Raw genomic sequence first — 19,258 nt, 5'->3', positions numbered from 1 at the left:
GTTCGTTCCTTGAGACACTTCAAAACATTACAGCTTAGTGCAAAGTCAAGTACACTAAAGAATTCCCCACCATGCCCCCCATCACCCCTTGCATTATATGGTGGCTTAGCATGTTCCTCATAAGGAAGAACATAATGGAAAACACAAAATTTCTTTGCTGGACATAAATGATCCATCAGACACACAGTGATATGTGAAGCCAAGTCCCTTTGCGTTTTGAATTTATGTATCATTACTGTGGAATTTCTTAACAGTTCATTTTGCCATCATATTGACTGCAGTAACCAGAGATCTGTTTGCATGAGATACCATCCTTTTCTTTTTCCTTCAAGGAATGAAGTACCTCTTATTTGCTGGAAATCACCTGAAGTATGACCTAATTAGTATGTTAAATGCAGGGTGATTAGGAGAGAATGTAGCCAAGTTTAATTTACAGTAAAGGCTTGTATAGTCACATTCCAGTTTTATGACATAGTTAAAAATATGTGTAATACATAAATCTACAGTATACAGTGCTTAAATGCAGGGATGCAAGCAAATGTTTTGGTTTTTGCTTTGGGTTTTTTATTGAATTAGTCTTAAAACTTCATTCTGAAGTGCTTCATTTAAAGTGTTTCCTGTACAGTTTAATAGGGAGTATTTCTGTAATCCTCATTCATAGCTGTGGTGTTTTATTTTTTAGCTATAGGTTTTTTAATAGTGTGTGTATTTTTTGTAACAGTATGATATATGGCAGCCATCTGCAGCTCAGACTTGCTCTAAAATAGTAGGGTATATTTTTATTTTTCTCTAGTATTTTAAAATCTTTGGATTTTCTTTGAAGAATTCTCTGCTTCTCATATATAGTGTGTTTAGTTAAAATCACTGAATAATCAAGGATTTCATATTATGATTTTTCCTTTCTGAGGGCATACTCAGTTCATTATTTTAAATAATGAAAGGGAGGGTATGGCAGATCTTGCTTCCTCTTAAATTAACAATTAATTAATGCTCTCTCATTTCTGGAATAAGAACAGTATTTTACAGAGGTACAGCAGCTCATAGCAGAGAGACTGAGGGAATGAGAGGGAGTAAAGGTCTGCAGAGAGATCAGTGCTGTGTGCAAATCATTACTAATCTTAATGTCTCTTGTTCCATCGTTTTAGAGCTGATAGATATCACGTGTACCCTGCTACTGCTGAACCCCGACTTCACCACTGCTTGGAATGTAAGGTATGTTGCACTCAGAAAATGCCATCAAAAGAGCTGGGCCTTACATAAGTCAACTGAAAGCTTTGTTTCAAGTGGTTGTTAGTGACGCAGCAAGAACTTGTCAGCTAAGAAGTGTTGAAAGAATATTAAAAATCTCTTCTTTCCTAAATGTTGCAGATAGTTTGAGACTGCCCTTTTTTGCTTTTTGTTGGGTTGGTTTGTTTGTTTGGGGGTTTTTGTTTGGTTGGGTTTTTTGGTTTTGGTTTGGTTTTTTTATTGCAGGCTGATGATTACAGTGCTGCATATGAAGGCATGTTTACACCACATTTTCAGGGTGTATAAGACCCACTGACCTACCATTCCTCTTTCCTTCTGCAGTTAATGTGCTCAGCTGATATCTGCTGTGTGTATTCACTGTTCTCATTTTTACCTGTCTTTGAGTTCTTTTGAGATTCCAGCTCAGTTTGCTGCCATTACCGGTGCAGGCTATTGAGGCTCAGTAGATACACTGCAAGAGAGGGAGAGAAGGTGTCTACCCTTTATTTCAAACACATTTCCCCCCCCTCTCTCCTTTCTTGTACCTGCTGGGTTTAGCATAGCTTCATCATTGGTCAAGTTTCAGAACTTGTCCAGGAGTCATAATGGAGGAGGAGCAGGAATTTACCTCCTTGCTCTTCAGGAGGTGCAGAAACAACAATTATTTACAATTTTGTAATCTTACAGCTGTTTTGTAAGTTTCAGAGTTGGAGGAATATTCTCTTTCTGTTACCGAAGACTGGAGACAGTCGATAAAAGCTATAGTTTCAGGAGGGCTGGAGGGCTGACAGAAGTATGATAGTCTCTGGGAGTGCATTAATGGAAAACAGGACTTCTGTACTTACAGTGCACTATTGCAGGTGGTGTATTAACAAAATGACCTAGAAAGATAATGGCTGTGTCTAGTTGTCAGCCCTACTTGTGGCAAATTCAGCTTTTTCTTTTTTGTTCTTTCACTGCTGATACAGTTCTGAAAGATTCTGCTGTGTTCTGTATCTTTCTATCTCTCAGGTCTCAAAAAGGGGGATGAATGTGATAGCAAAGGGTTTAGTGTCATGAAAATGTATAACTTGAGTAGCTTTGAAGTGTTAAAATGGACTTAGGAGCTTGTATATGTACTAGAGCTGCTACAGTAATCTCATATTATGGTACTTACAGTTGATTTTTGGTTTATGTTTCGTGGAATTTTTTTTATTGCACATGCATTCATCCTTATCAATCTGGCTTTTTTTGTACCTGACAGCTGAAAGAGTTAGCTTTTATGTGCATGTGAAGAGTAGTTCAAAGTTGTAAGTGGAATTAAAAATGCTAAGGAATATGGATGAAGATTATTTTCTCTTTTATGATGTTTATGATTTACCAAAATACACAAATTACTACGGAAGCTGGCCTTACTCTCTGGATTATTGACTAGTGATGTACAAGTCAGTCTGTCTTTGAAGTTCTGTTTAGCATCCAGAGAGATTTTGTTACACAAGCCAGTCAGTATCTGTGGAGGTTGCCAGCAAGCCCATTCTAGCAAAGGAACTGCCTTGCTGAATCTGACCCTACGTTGTTCTAGGCTTCCACTGGGAGTTTGCTCTTTTGAAGGGGAGGCACTTTAGTTATGTTGACATATATTTCAGCTTCTCTGTGAAATTACAGATCAAGCTAGCCAGATGTTTGGCATAATCAATCACAGAGTAGAGGACTGACTGTGTTCTATACAGATGCTGGTGATATATCCTTATCCTGAGATAGTCACAACTGAGAACTAATTGTATGAGACTTGCACTCTGCTTGCAGAACATGATGGATCTGTTGTGGGATGATTGGTTTCTTGTTGCTCAGATGATGTTTGTCATGCCAGGTTCATCTTGCGTTCTCCATACACTAATTCACTGCTTTATTTTGAGGGGGAAAAAGCATTATAGACTCTTAAGTAGCCTAAAAAATAAAAAGTGTTCTAGCCTAAAAAAATATAAAGTGTTCTAGTTGTTTACTGAATAGCAGCCCTGCACACAGCGTGTTTCTTGTATCTTCTTTATTGACTTTTTCATTGTAGACAGGAATAATCCCTTTTTCATATATCAAATTCTGCTGAAAGCTTCACAGATAGTGGTTGACTCAGTAGCACTGAACTGGAAGAGAGAGAAAAGGAAATCCCTTTCTAGGAAAGGACACAGGACTTTGCAGAGCCCAGTCAGAAAACTTGAATGCTGTTGTGGAAGACAAGTGGGCAGTTCAGCTCAGCTGACAATCGTAGAAAATCGTATCTGATTAATGAGGCACAGGAGATCACAGAACTTTAAACATGTTATCTAGGCCAACTAGGAATAGGTCTGCCTTGACTTTGTAGCTATTCTGAACAGTTGTAATGTGCCTACTACATACATTTGTTGTTTATTTATTTGTTTAAATTAGAAGTGATTGGAAAGTTACAGAAGGGCAGTGTATATATATATATATATATATATATATATATTTATCCTAAACCCTGAGAAACACTTGCTAGAGAGTAGGTGTGTCACTTCCCAGGAACTGAGAGAGAAACCCCTGTTATACTGAATGGGAAAAGAGATATCGCCAGTTGTTGATCCTAAATTCAGTTATCCTGTGTTTTTAGAAGTTGAAAAGTCTTGTAAGTTAAACTGACCTGAATTTTTATGGGGTGATTGTAAAGGAATTTTCATAATTGCCTTTGTTCTTCCTGTTATACTTCCTAGCATGTACAATTGATGAAAAGACATTAGGTAACAAGATGCTCTGAAAAGTCCCATTTTGCTTTCAGATATAAATGACTTCAAAGGTGTTAGCATAAGGCAAGTAAAAATTATTCCAGATGATCTTTTATGGAGCTATAATCCTGAAGGCTGAAACATTATCTATGATCCACATGGCAAGAAAGTGAGCTAGAAATTATATATCCCAAGTTGGATGTTATTTGAAAGAGCTTAGAAGAGGTTTATGTGGGAGTGTATGGTACTTCAGTCATACTAGTGCTTGCAGTCCTTTGTGAATGGGAGAATCTCTTATTTGAAAATCATTACAGCTAAAACCAGCTTTTCTGCTGCAGCAGTGAAGGTGAATCTTGTCTGTACTGTTCCTCAGTTTTGCAAAAGAGGAAGTTTAAGAGTGTATAAGTGTGAGGCTGTTTACTTACAGTGAATGTTTTAATATAGAAAGAGCACTTTCTTCACTGAAAGTTTAGGTTTTGGGAGGTAGGTGGCCTGGTAATCTAAATCTCTGTTAAATATGTACATGTATTTGTTTTAAGTATCACAATAATCTAAGCTGTATTTTCATTGTGTGTGTGTGGTAAGTAATTTTTACCAAAATGTCACCTCTTGCATTGCAGTAATGAGGTAGTTGTTCCACCTGCTCCAGTGCTGACCTTGAATCTTTCTTTTGTCTGCTTTCCAAATTTGAGTGCATTAGCACAGAATGGTCTGATCAGTCTGCCACTTCTGGTTGGTATATCTGACCTGCCTGTTAAAAAACATCTAAAAGCATCCAATCTGAAGAATGCTGGAACTTGGTTGAGATAAAAACAGATGCCCCAGTAGCTATCAGAAGCAAAACTTCTATAAGGATTCATTCCATAAGGATATGTTCCCCACTCTGCTTCAATTTTAAATAATACTTGCTCACTGTTAGTGTTGCAACCATTAGCTTCTGACTGTGGTTATAAGTTTCAGTTACACCAACACAAAGCCAAAGTACCGGATGGAGTCAGTTTCCTACTAAAAATTACCAACTCAGACAGAAAATATATACTGACAGAAAGGAAATATGTCAATTTGTTTGTGAGACTCGGGCCATAACTTTAGGACAACATTATGTTTTCTGCGTCAGACTGCAGAGTTTTGCCTTCTTATGTGATAGCAGAACTTGCCAGAATCTATTTCCTCCCCTCCCACTGGGGTCTTTTGGTCAGAGAGTTGATCATCTGCTCCTCACTTACTAGTGCCATGCCTATCATTATGATGAATCAGAAATTATTAGCCAAAATCCAAACCCATGCCAAAATTGCTTTTGCTTCTTGTACTCTCAGTTTTTTCACAGAAAATGTGAAATGAAATGTGTAATGTGTAATTGCACATGTCATTAAATGAAATGAAATGTGTAATTTCTTTCTACAGATTGTAACTTTGGAACTTACTGTATCTTTACTTCAAAGCTGCTACCTACTAGATTGGAGAATAGGATATGAAGACTAATGCCCTTGTAGGAGCCAGTGATGGGGTGATGTCTACAAACATGCTCAGGACAGGCAATAAGAGTTATAAAGCTAGAAAGAAGAGGGTGAGGGGCAGGGAATTCTGTGCAAAGAAGGTGAGAAAGCCAAGTACAGATTTTCATTTTGCTCTGTCTGTGGGAGGTACTCTAGAAAGGGTTGTGTTGGATGAACATTAAGTTTTGTCAGGGCAAATTTTCAACTTTTTTTTAACCAAAGATTGTTTTGCATTTAAGTAAACTGAGCAATTGCAGCCTTTTTGTTAAATTTGTAAAACATTCTGCACGCAGAGAATACTTCCCTTTTTAAAATAAATTTAGGGAACCTTGACACTGTATCTTGAACGGTATTTAAAAACTAAAAGTAAGTATGGAAGAGTGCTATGTGTAAGAATATTCCCACATGTACACAGTGATCCAAGGGCTTAATTTCAAGAAGGGATGTTTTTTCATATATGTAACCCTACAGGTAGTTGACTCAGTAATTTCTGGGTAGGTTTGAAAACCAATGGGTTGTATGTGTTCAGATTAAGATAAAGTTCTTTGTGCGCATATGTGTAGTACATATGTATGTGTTGTAAAATGGATTCATGCACTAAGGGTTTTTTAAACTCTTGTTGTTTGACAGTGGAGTTCTGTTATGATACAAAGGAAATGCCATGCAATTTGTTATTGGGATTTGTGTTCTGTTTTCAGGTTACTACTTTTATTCACGCTGATTTATTTTATCTTTTGTAGGAAAGAATTAATACTGTCTGGCACTTTAAATCCACTTAAAGATTTGCATCTTGGAAAACTGGCGTTAACCAAGTTTCCAAAAAGTCCAGAAACATGGATTCATAGGTTGGTTTCCTTTGCCTTCTATTGACTCCTGAAGTATTTTTCCTAGGTTTTTTTTGTTTTGTTTTGGTTTTGTTTTTGTTGTTGTTGTTGTTTTTTGTTCTTTGTTTTTGTTTTTTTGTTTTGTTTTGTTTTTTGGTTTGGTTTGGTGGGGTTTTTTGGGGGGTTTTTTTGGTTTTTTTTTTGGGTTTTTTTTCTTTCTTGTTCTTGGGTTAAGGAGAGATGTAGATGCAGGAGGACATCTAGAAATATATCAGATTCTTTGAACCAGTCATTGCAGAATACTGTGCTTTGGCTTTTGAAGCTACCTGTCTATATTCTACACTTAGAACTGAAATCATATGTACCTTTTCTGCTGCATACTTTTTAAATAAACTTCGGAGGGGGGATAAATTCCCTTAGAGGTTTATCATGTCTTGCAACACCTAAAATCCTCAACCTGAAAATTCTGATTTCATCAATTGTAAGTATTTCAGCACTGTAGATTTCTCCTTTCCCTCAAATTTACTACTGTATTGTTTGTCTGCATTTCAGAAAATGAAGATTCTATTAAAGCCAACCTTTGTTAAATAAAGCTGGGTTCTTTTCCATTTCAATACTGGTCTTTTTGGTTTGGTGAATTTATTTTTATTATTTCTAACTTAAACTAAATCATTCAGTCACCACTACTGGATATTAAAATAATGGATCACATGTTTGGAAAATTTAATTCCAGTGTTACTCAAATGCACAAGGCTAACCATCTCAATTAATGACTGTCCATAAAAAGCCTGTAGCGGAGCCAAGTGAAGCATAGATCCATTGCTCAGCTTTAAAACAAAAAAACCCAAAAAACTTTGTACGCGTGTTATCTTTTTTCATGATAGAAATAAAAAGCTAGGTCAACCTTTTATAGACAGCCCTAAAGAGATTTAAATGTAACATATTAGGAAGCAGTTTGCAATGTTTGTGTTTACAGCTGCCCTAATGCTGGACGTGTTAAAGTTGATACTGCATTAGGGACTTCATAGTCTATAAGGAACACAACAAAACTTACTGACTACATGAGAATTTTTGGAAATGAAAGTTGTTGGTAAACTCTTGTTTGTCAGTGTATGCACGAGCTTAAAAGTCTCAAGGTAAACCTAGTAAGCAATGCCTGGAGTCTTCCAAGGTATTTCATTGATACAGCAACAACAATGAATTTCTGCAGCATTGACTTTTAATTTTGATGTTCCACTTCTTTTCATCATCCTCATGCTAATGATTTGTGCTACTTGATAACTTTGAAGCAGAAGTATATAGTTATATTGGGGAAAAAATCTTGCAGTTTGTCATAGTTTACCTTTTCTACATGGTAGCTAACACCAGAAAAATAAGATTTTTTTGCATGTTAATACTTCTGAACCTGGTGCCATCCATATAATTATGATGATCACTATATTTTTATCAAATAAGTCAGAATGTTAGGTTCTTTATACATTTTAGAAATAATATTAAATTGTCAATAATTTAAATGCAAACTTAAATTAGGAGTATTTTGATAGTGTCATAATTTTTTTTCTTTCTCTTACTTGCCTACATGAGAAAACTATATTTGAGGGTGATTGCACAAATGTTTGGCTTGGATTTAGATATGCTGACCATGATTCATACATGTTAGAAAATAAGATTTGCAAAAATATTTCTCTGCATCAGCATAATGTTTGATTTTGGGTTACCTATTCCCCCATGGTATTAAATCTCAGACAGAAGATGCAAAAAATGGGGCTATGAATAAAATTCAGTAAAACATAACCAAATTGTTTTTTCTTATGCATGGGAGATACACTCACTGAGGATGCCAAATACCTGTCATTCATTTTGTCAGATGACCTCCTGCTGTATATTTTGGAAGTTCAGATATAATTTGTGCCTATACAGTCAGTATATATATTGATTGTGCAGTTGTCACTTAACAATCCTTTGTTTGTTGGATTCCAGGAGTTGTAAGAGCAGTAGTAACATGCAAAAATGAAAATGACTCCAAATTGGAGTAAAATTAATGCAAGAAATTTTGCATAAAAACCAAATAATACTGTGATATTCAACGAGTTCCAGAAATAGATTTTAAATCTTCTGAGGTTGTGATTGAACTGTCTAGAAAGTAGCTCTAGTTTAATTTTATGGGTTTTTTGATGCTGTAGTCACAGAGATCATAAAGTCTGTATTTTTTCACTCTCCCCTGCATATGTAATTTATCAGATTTCCTTGGTTTATAAAGCATGCTCATTTTAAGAAACTGAAATAATTTAGAGAGTTGAAATATTTTGTCTTCATGGTTTCACTCAGATAATGATGTTAATGAAATAATACATATCTCTTGTTAAAAGAGTGACTATGCTCATTGAGTTTTTTTGCCTAGAATTTTTTAATTTTCCATTTCTTGCATATCTGTGGACTGAAGTAAAAAATACAAAAGGTGATGTTTGGTTCAAAAACATTTTTAAAAATTCAAAGTTAAGTCTTCAAAATTACTATGTTTCATGAAATACTGTTACACAACAGTCAGAGCATGGTTTGCTTAGCTGTACATCTTTATTTAGAACAAATGGTGTATAGGAAGAAAGTGTTCATACACTGCTTGTAACTTTCTGCTGAGAACCACAGTCAGTTTAAAATTGCATTCTTCTAAATTATCTTCAATATTGTCTTCCAATACTTTGTCCTTTTTTGATAACTGAGTGAATATATATACAATATAGATAAAACCCACGAGTGAACAAGCATATTATGGATGTCTTCAAATGAGAGAAAAAGCAGATGAGTTAGCAATTTTTTTAATATGTGGTTAACTTATCTATTTTTTATATATGTGTGTATATATATGTAGATACATAATTTTACATATGGCCTGCAAAATAGAGTTCTCTCTTTCAAAAAAGGTAATTTATTACTTTTATTTTATTTTATTGATTTATTTTAACTTGGAGTTAAAAGAAATTTTGACATCTTTGAAAGTAGCAATTCATTGGTTTTGGAACCAATGTGAGCCAGTACAAAATAGGATAACCTCCGTGTTGCACACAAGAGGATGTCAGTGTCTCCAGAGCATTCCACACTGGACTGTAGCAATTCCATTGACATGGGCTGCTCTGTGGAAATTTACACATCTGTAATCTGTTTTTGTAGAACCCTTTTGTGTTGGGGCTGCAGATGCAGCATTGAGATTGCCTCTAAAAATGCTACTAAAATTTTGTCCAAAGTAAAATAAAAAAAACAGAACATCTAGGAATCTGTGCTTATCTCAGACACGTGAAATCAAATATGTGTAATTCATCAGTAGAAACATCTGTTTTGTTTATACCTATAGCCGTTGAAACCACAAACCTTTTGGACTTTGCTACTGCTGGTGGTGTACAGAAACCAGTTTGAATTGTGGTGTGTGGTACGGTCAGATGTAAAAGATACTGAGCAGAATTAATTTTTTATTAAATCACTTCTTTCTGTCTCGCTTTGGCTACTTCATTTTTAGTGCTATGCAAGACATTGAAAGAGGAGCACATTAGAAATTTTATGCCCATGCTGCTTGCACTCTTTCATAAATTTGCTGTTTCCCTCTGTTTTATTTTATAATGCTGTAAGTAGCCATGATCACTTAGACTGAGCTAACTGATGCAGGTGTGTTGGGAGTGCAATCATCATGTTGTAGTTTATAGCATGGCAAGTGTTCAGATGGTTGTTTACTACTCACTCATTACCTAGCTACAGAGTAGTTCAGAGATGGAAAGATTGGAAAGGTTTGATTTATGCACATGAAAAACCATCTTTTTCTCTTAAAACTGCTCTCTCACCATTAACGCTTTACATCGTTTAACCAGACGATGGGTGCTGCAACAGCTAATTCAGGAAAACTCCTTGCCCAGTCTTGCAACTAAAGGAAACTTGGGAGCAGCACCTGTGGAGAGGATTCACCGACTAGTGCAGGAGGAAATGAATGTCTGCTCTGAAGCTGCTGGGAGATATCCAAGCAACTACAATGCCTGGTCCCATCGCATCTGGGTTTTACAGCATTTGGCAAAACTCACTGTCAAGGTATAATACAATAGTGAATAAATTCTTAAATTTTCTTCTCAAAAAACCCAAATACTGGTTTGCAAAGCAGATTGTATAACATGAATGAAGAGTATCAAGTGAAGTTATCACAGGGAGCTAAGAATGTTTTAAGAAAGGGGGCAAAATCTTGTAGTGAGTATGTTTTGCATTTTTCTTGCCAGTGTAAGCAGGTTCTGCTCAGCAGAAATAATACATTTTTCTTGCCTGTATACAAAATTCTGTTTCTCTCTTAGTACTTGGTGCTAATATATGTGTGGGAAGAGTATAGATGGGACTATGTGAGCCAAAGTAAGGAATGGGCAACTCTAAGTATTTCTTCCAGCACTAGTCTTGAAATTCATAGAGGAAATTCATAGAGGAAAAAGGTAATACATAACAGATATTATTTTGATAATGTAATATCAATGTTTCGATGCCCTTACTCAGCTTACCTGTGGTTTCAGAATTTTAAAGGACCAAGTAAAGACAGCAGGAATTTTGGAGAAAGCATAGTAGTGCTTGTAACTAATTTCTTCAGTTCCAGCAGTATTTTTTGGCAGCATTTACACTGGGAGCTGATTAAACTATTTCAGGGACAGCAGGGACATTTTATGCAGTGTTGAATGTTGTGCATCTATAACATCAAGACCTGCAGCAAATTAAATTAGTTAATGTGATGTGGTCTAAAATTACATAGGCAGTTTTGTAATACCATGTTTTCTGAGTGGTTACGTGAATTCTTTGTGAGTATTAGGAGTGACATATCACTCACTTTTAACAGCAGTTTCTGCATTTTGCCACATAGGGTTGTAAGGGAGGATTTTACTGGATATTGTTGAATCAATATAGCCATTATTTTTATGTCCATTGCAGAGACAGGGCAGAATTTGGACTCGTCTGCTTAACAAGTTTATATGAAAAGGTAGTTTTTAGAAAACTCAGAAGAATTGTAGGATTCAGATAGATTGGAGATTAGAAGTTAGGGTTAGAAGTCTATATTAACAGAAAACAGGAACTTTGGTGCCTTCAAGAGCTTATTAAAAGGTGAAGGGAGTTAGCACTATTAAAGAAAATTCAAGTCATTTTTTGCCTTAAAACAAGTTCTAAACAGCTCTGTGTCCATTATACTGCTAACAGTAGTCTGAGGACCAGGATTACACCTTGAGTGCTTTTTGTACTCACTATTCGGTACTGATTTAATTAAAGAAAAATAATTACATTGCAATAGAAATAACTTTTTGCAGAACTGGAATTATCCTGGTGAGTTCATTCACTATCAGTTGTGAGTGCTTTTTTGTGGTAAATCACAAACATGCCTGTGAAGGTAGTATTTAAATTTGTTTGACCATTCTAAAGTCTATTTAGTTTGCCTGCCATCTCACTTCCCCTACTGATCTACTTTTTTTGGAATGAAGACTATGGAAGTGATACTTTTGTCTAGAGTTGTCTTTCTGGTTTCTGTTACCTCTGGCAAAATTTCACTGGTGCTGTTGTTCCTCCACCAATGTTTTAAACTCGTTGGAAAGTGTCTGTGTTGGCTCTAGGTTTTTTTCAGGACACCACCAATGCACCTCATCAGAAGGCCTAGTAGAAGATGTTTGGGATACAGGAAAATTAGGAAAAAGTGTGGAACATTGAAGACTGTGAGAAACTTCTGATTAAATTTGTCTAGGTAACTTTAAGAGGCAGAATTATAGAGTGATTATTTGCAAGATATGATGCAAGGAAAAAGCAAATAAGAAGGAGAACAAGGAAAAAGCAGGCATTTTCACAAAAATATTCAGGTTCATAAAATCACAGAATGGTTTGGCTTGGGAGGGATCTCCATCTCATTCCAACCACCCTGCAATGTGCAAGGATGTCACTCATTAGATCAGGTTGCTCAGGACCCCATCCAGCGCAGTCTTGAATACTTCAATGGAGGGGACAGTGGAGCAGTCCCAAGACAGAGCCCTAAGGGGCTCATCACCAGTCTCCACTTGGACATAGAGCTGTTGACCACTCCTCTCTGGCTGCATCCATCCAGTCAGTTCCTTACCCACTGTATGGACCTTCCATCTGTCTCAAATTTGGAGATAAGGATGTCGTGTGGAACCCATATTGAATGCCTTCCACATCTAGATTGATGGCACCTGTTAGTCTTCTCTTGTTGACCACTGTAGTCACTCTGTCATAGAACGCCACCAGATAGGTCAGGCATGATTGCTGGCTGTCTTGTGTCACCTCCTTGTCTCGTAGGTGCCTTAACATGTCTTCTGGAAGGATCTGCACTATGACCTTGCCAACCACAGAGGGGGTGCTTACTGTCTACAGTTCCCCGGGTCTTCCTTTTTCCTCTTTCTCCCATTTTAAAAATGAGAACAGTGTTTCCCTTTTTCCAGTCACTGGGGACTTCCCCTAACCGCCATGACTTCAGATAGGGTGGACAGTGGTTTGGCAACATGAGCCAGTTGTCTTAGAGCTCTGTAACGTGGATCTTCAGATGCCATCGATTTGTGGCTGTTCAGCTTCCTCAAGTGGTTCTGAACCTGCTCTTTGCTTATAGTGGGAGGGAGTTAGCTTCCCGCACAAGAGTCTAGAGGATCAGGGACTAGAGAGAAGTGGGAGGGAGGCCTGACTGCCAGTGAAGACTGAGACAACAAACTCAGTACTTCATCATTTTCCATGTGAGTTGCCATCAATTCTTGTTTATTAGCGAGCATACATGCTCCTTGGTCTTTTTTTTGTGACCTGTGTATTTACACAGTCCCTTCTTGCCAAGTCCTGTCCAGCTTTGCCTTGGCTTTTCCATTCTTTAGAGGTTTTTTACTTGCTTGATGTCTCATGTAACACCTTCAGCAATTTCTGTGTTTGAATATCTGAAAAGTATGATAAATATCAACAAGATGCAAGACTGGAACCATGCTGAAAAATTGACAGATAAAACAGTCGCTGATTCTATGGCCATTTAGTTCTTGCAAGGTTGCCTGAAATTGAGTACTTGTATTAATTAGGGCTGTATTTCTGCTGTAATACAAACTTTGCCTGTAGTTTGAAGTGTACAAGGAAGCAGAGGCCCAGAAACATAAATTGTATGTTGTATTATCATTTAAATATGACTTGTCAAAATGAGTTTATCATTAACAAAGCTGTCAGCCTGCTTTGAAGGATTTCAAGAGGTAGGCTGTGTAATAGGATTTTGGTTATTCTTTTCCCTTTGGTTTGATAATCCTAATGCTAATGCAGACTGAATCTCAGCTCAAGCTCTGGGAAAAAGATTTAAAATGCTAGAGAAGAAAGTTTTGGCCCAGTAGGAAAATATACTCAAAGGATATAGATGTTTCTTCTTTCTTACACTGGACAGTCAAAAACATTATCTTCTTTCAATATAGACATTTCAGTTTGTTCTAGCTGCAGAATTTAGATGGCATTAGCAAGTTTATGTAGTGTTTATAAGTGTTCATTAACATAAATCAAGGATTTGTCAAGAATAGATTATTTGAAACTAATCTAATAATTTTGGTATTGGAGTTCTTACCATGGAAAGCCCGATTTCAGATTTCTCACATGACTGTGCAGTTAGTTAGTGGGGTTCGATCATGAGTTTCAGATACCTACTAAAAGGTGGGTGCATAATTAGTTAGAGAACTGGGGTAGGAGAGTAGTAGGGGTATAGTCTTAAAATTCATACACACCGTGTTGCTTCAGTGAAGTCATGCAGATAGAAAAATAGTGTGTAGTTCAGCAAGGATTGACAAACTTTTTTGTTTTCTTTAGATTGGAATATTCAATTTCATAATTAAAGGGTGGAGATTGACTGATCAGACCCTACAGTAAAACAAGCAAGCAAACAAGTAGTGGGGTAATTGTCATGAGGCAACACTTCTCTTGTGTGATGCCCAGAAGACAACATGTTCATGAGATACAAAGTAGTTTTTCTTGTAGCCATCCCCAGCAATGCCTTAGCTTCTTCTTAGATGACAGGGTCTTTAAAAGTGCTAGTTTCTGTGAGTGCTATTTATTTGGTTGTCCTTAAAAGTTTGTTTCCCCAGTTCCTTTTCATTTCCTTGGTGTCCCAGACTAGGGAGGAAATTTCAGGTCTCTAGTTTATGGTTGGAAAAATGCACTAAAACAAGCAAACACATGGTCAGGGAGGGTGTAAGAGGGAATGCAGACCCAGAGATTGAGACAAAGGTCACTGAGCACACACATCATGTTCTGGGGGAGGCTGCCAGTTCCATGGTAGTCAGCTCACCACCAGAGGTAGAAAAGAGGTTGTCAAGAGTGGAGTAGGAGGTATTTTCATATAGTTTCCTCTTTCTTCACAGAACAGTGGCAAAGGCCTTGTACTGATAGAGATGGAAATGGAGGAAGCTGGCTTTGTAAGAAGGAACCTCTTGGAATTCAGATATTAGCTGGCTTTTTCTTTTACTTCCAGTTGTAAGAAGCATCTTCCACTGGTACTCTGAGGTTCCTAGGTACGAGGCTGTTTTTTGTAGATCTGAAGAAGTTTTCATGGCAGTCTTCAGTGTTGCTTTTTTAAAAGAGGTGTTCTGGTTCAGGTAAGGTGTGATGCTGGGAATAATTTTGTTCCCTTTGTACAGGGAGTTAAAATGTGTAATTAAGATGTTCCTCTGTAAATATGTAGCTTATAAATATTTCAGATAAATTAATTAGATTCTTCTGAGGTCTCAGTTGAGCATAAATGTGTGTAGTATCAATCACAGCTGAATAAAGGCTGATCTGATTTTTTCTGAGCCTTATGTTGTTCTTAACAGACTTACACATTTTGAAGTTCAAAAGCTTAAAATACTAAGCTCAATTCTATGAAGAAAGGAAAAGCTGATCTTATTGTTTAAAGTGCAGATGTGAACATGGATTTTTACCCCCTTTAAGAACCCTGTGTGTGGACTGTTATTTAATACTGCACTTTTGTTTGCTGATCTCTGAAAGGAAGGTGATGCTGGTATCTTTTGGCAAGATTTAGAAAAACATGATGACTATCTAGGATAGAAGGCACTGTTTTCATTGTATTTGCTCCAATTTCTTTTAGAACAGACGGCCTCAAAAAAGCTGTATAGCTAGCCTTGTGTGTTTCCATGGTTTTCTTTGTGGGAGGCTGTGGCTTTTGTGCTGCAGTATCTGAAAGAAAGACTTCTACTTATGAAAGTTGTTTTGCATCAGCTGGTCCTGTTAAGTGATGTAGGTAGCTTAGGAGAAGAGGTTAAAAGCAAGAGTATACCGTAAGATTATTAAGATTACTTCCAAAAGTCTTTAGAAGTAAATGAAAAGGGTAGTTTTGATCCCTTTGGATAGTTTAAGCTCCGGAGGAGAAGCAGTGTGAGGAAAGAGGTTAAGGCCTATGAAAAAAATGAAACCAGTGGCTCTAACAGAGAAAACAAAGCATAGTAAAAGCTTTGTCTGGGAGCCAAACTTGCATTTCTCTCCAGAAATTAATTTTGAAAGTTTAAAAGCACTCAGAATTAAGAGACAATACACAGGAGCCAGAAGTGTTAAAAATAGAGCTACAGTTGGCAATTCAAGTATTTACCAGAGTTGGTGTGAAAGCCTTTCTAGGGGTTCTTCAGTAGTAAAATCAAGCAACCTGATTATGGACAAGTACTTTCATATTTCACTGGCTCTAGGACTTTAAACATAATGTTATGGTTGACATTCTCTCACGGAAAATCAAGGCGCAAATTAAGTTTGGTTTTTTTTCCTTTTAAGCAACTCACCTACCTTCTGACACCCACAATCCACTGGGTAGAAAGTAAAATTCTTAAAGCTAATAGCAGTTTGTGCCTCCTCTAAATAGTATTTATTGCTAGCCATTTTGAGGTTCTTAAACCACTGCTTTTTTCATATCAGAAGAGGTTTGGGTTTTTTTCCCCCACTCAGGTTGTGGGTTGGTTTCTGAAAAACTTTCCTTTTCACAGTTTGGAAGAAGTATTTATTTGTTTTCTGCAGGGATGCCAAGATGCTTTTCAGCACATAGTAGAAAAGGCTCAGTAATAGTTCTTTTTTCTGTGTATTCTTAAACCATTACTACAGTGGCTGAAATTCCCAAAGAAGAGGTTACCTTAATACAAAAGCAGTAGTGGTAAGTTCCTCCTTTATACTGGTTGATAACTGTCTCTGCATTTTGTTTCAGGTTCTCCTCGATGAACTTTCATCCACTAAATATTGGGTATCCATGCATGTCTCAGACCATAGTGGATTTCATTACCGCCAGTTCTTACTCAATTCCTTGATACACCGAACGATGACTGACAAAAACATACTGGTACAAAATCAAGTGGTAAATGAACAGAAGAAGGAGGAAGAGAGTGCAGGGACGGAAGCTGCCTGTGCAGAGGAGCAAAACGTGGATCTTCCCCACCATTTAGATGAAGAGATGGAACTCTGCAGTGAACTGATCGACAATTACCCAGGGCATGAAACCTTGTGGTGTCATAGGTAAGAGGACTTGGTCAAAAGAGTTCCTTCTGATTTGTGGATGAGTCTTCACATGGTATTTCCAAACAAATTGTTCTGGTTTTAGGAAGTACCACTCAATAAAAGATTTTTAAGCTACTATATATTAAGCCTTTTGAAAATATTCAAGAGCATAATCAGAGCTATTGTGTGGGAAATTTGATTTGGCTTAAATATCTTGCAGTGTAAGCTCCGGTTGTCTCTATAATTTGTGCAAGAGACACAAGATGCTGGTAATGAGCCTCCTCATATTTTAAATGTTTAAACAACAAAAAATGAACAAAATGCCGACAGAAGACTGGGTGCCGAAAATGTTTGCTTTACTAGCTGTGTGCAGGTTCCTGACGAGGTAACAGGAGATTTGCCAAGGTGACATGGAGCCCTTTCTAGTACAGTGTGCAGACAGCAGATTTTGTGTCTGTGAGGGAAATCTGGTGAGATGGCAAATGAATTGAAACACTTCAGCAGCAACAGCAGGTTATTTTCAGTGCATGACTTTTTTTTTTTCTTCTTTTCTTTTCCTTTGAAGAAGGTGTGTATTCTACCTTCAGCAGCACTTAAGCAACAAACTTCCTCTCATGAGTACAGCGGTATCTGTGGACAGCAGTGATGAAAGTCTGAATAATTTCCACCACAGTCCTGCAACAAGTCACATGGCACAAGCTATGGATGTTGATGGTTTGAATGAATCCAGCAGCAAACAAGGTTATACCCAAGAAACAAAACGCCTGAAGCGTGCTCCTGTGCAGGACTCTCTTGATCCAGAAATGGAATACCGGTTTGTTGATAAAGTTTTATCAACCTGTAGGGATGTGGACCAAGCCAGGTTTGCTACTGCTTATAGGAAATGGTTAGTTACTTTTTTAGGTCAGTGAAGGAAACGTTGAAAGCTTTCAGGGTTCTTCTCTTAGTGCAATATTCTCTTTTCAGACACAAATGCATGTCTTGGTTGAAAGTGTTAGCTAGCTTTATGTTTCTCTCTGTTTTGATGGTCAGTCATAAAGCTAAATTTCAGAGTAAACATCTGTCACTTTATTAAAGAACTGGCATACATTTTTATTAAGCAAATGCATTTTGTTACTTAATCTCTCAAAGAAATCACTCTTACCGGCTTCCTACCATGACATTTTCTCCTTTTTTTTAACTTCTGCATTAAGGTGGACTCTGAATCATTTGACTTAAAAAAAAAAAGAGGTAAAAGAAAAAAAGTTTGAAATGCTTGTGAAACAGAGTGTCTGAAAAAATGGGAGAATCTATCAGTATCAGCTAAACTTGTTCCCAGTTTGTTCCTGTATGGCATCCTGCTAGTACCTTATTGGATCCAGACTGTATTTGGTGAGTGATATTAATTTTTGTATAGCAGTCTTTGGTAGAACACCAGAATACAGAGTTTCTTTCTGAAGGCTTCAGTAACAGTTTTGGAGCTGTGATGCCTTTTACTGTTTTAACTTGGTTTTTGTTTGCTTATTAATTGTCATGTTAGCTTGATAGGAAGGTCTATAAGGTTGAAATCTTGATAAGCAGATACAGGAAGATGTGGCAGAAAATAGTTCAAACACATGTTCATCCACAATCAGAGCTGTATTTGGCTGTGTTTGTGAATCGTTTTCTTAAAACAGACTACCTTCATTTCTTACTTGGTGTTTATTTATTTATCTCAACAATCCAGATTTAATCACACTTGATACACATTTCTGAATGTCTTTTTTTACACTACAGATTCTCACCCTCCCAAATCACACATTGGTAACTTGTACTTAATCAAGTCCAATATTGGATAGCTCTTCCAACTGATGATTGAGACCATACAGTTAAAAAAAACAGTGACAGCAAGGAGGGAGCTAACCCTTCCCTTCTGTTTTTTTGAAGAGTTTCAGTCTTTGTTGTTTTGGGTTTTTTTTTCCATTTTTACTCTTAAAGAAGAGCTCTACTCCAACCATACATCTCTGTTTGCATAACTGTAAATTTTAAGGGAATTTGAAATCAATTATGAATGGTGTATTTTGTAATTTCCTTAGAATTTGTCTGTAAAAGGGATTTTTTACACTAGTAGAATTGTGCTGGTACAGAGACCCAGGGAAAACATTCTACAACTGTAGAAGTCTATACAATGGCAACATTGCCTGTTTTAAAAGTAGACTGTTTTCTGGGGGGGAATTAGATTTTCAAGTTACTGTCCTTGCCATAATTGCTTTATTTATCTTCTGTCCCAAATGCCTCTTGACCATAAGTTTCAAGATACTGTTTCTGTTGGGCAGAGAGATAAACAATGAGGGAGGAAAAACACAGGTAGCCTGCTCAAAAGGTGTCACTTTGAATCAAAAAAGCACTCAAAATGTGAAGTTCCTACACTTCTAAGTAGTTAGATGAATGGAGTTTACTCTTGCATTTCAAAATGAAAACAGACCACCTCCAGTCTTTTGAGAGTATGTTCATGATCCATTTCAGGCACAAAGTAGCTAAAAATGAC

General features: G+C 36.9%; 1 protein-coding gene across 2 annotated transcripts in view; it reads left to right on the top strand.

The window, feature by feature from the left end:
* The window catches only part of PTAR1 (protein prenyltransferase alpha subunit repeat containing 1), a 28,740-nt gene extending 10,129 nt beyond the window's left edge, over positions 1-18,611 (top strand). The window contains exons 3-7 of one of the 2 annotated variants that reach the window (XR_008428772.1): positions 1,146-1,212; positions 6,181-6,285; positions 10,122-10,335; positions 14,753-14,876; positions 16,466-16,527. Coding sequence is in view for 1 of the 2 variants with exons in the window: in XM_053932773.1 (XP_053788748.1) it covers positions 1,146-1,212; positions 6,181-6,285; positions 10,122-10,335; positions 16,466-16,770; positions 17,318-17,663 (1,037 nt within the window). In the remaining variant the exon portion in view is untranslated. Of the gene's footprint in view, positions 1-1,145; positions 1,213-6,180; positions 6,286-10,121; positions 10,336-14,752; positions 14,877-16,465; positions 16,771-17,317 lie in introns of those variants that run through there. The other variant, XM_053932773.1, reaches the window with a different exon arrangement.
* Positions 18,612-19,258: the final 647 nt, after the last annotated feature.

This window comes from Vidua chalybeata, chromosome Z, assembly GCF_026979565.1.
Source record: "Vidua chalybeata isolate OUT-0048 chromosome Z, bVidCha1 merged haplotype, whole genome shotgun sequence".
NCBI lineage: Eukaryota > Metazoa > Chordata > Aves > Passeriformes > Viduidae > Vidua > Vidua chalybeata.
This window is presented reverse-complemented; position numbering and strand designations above follow the sequence as displayed.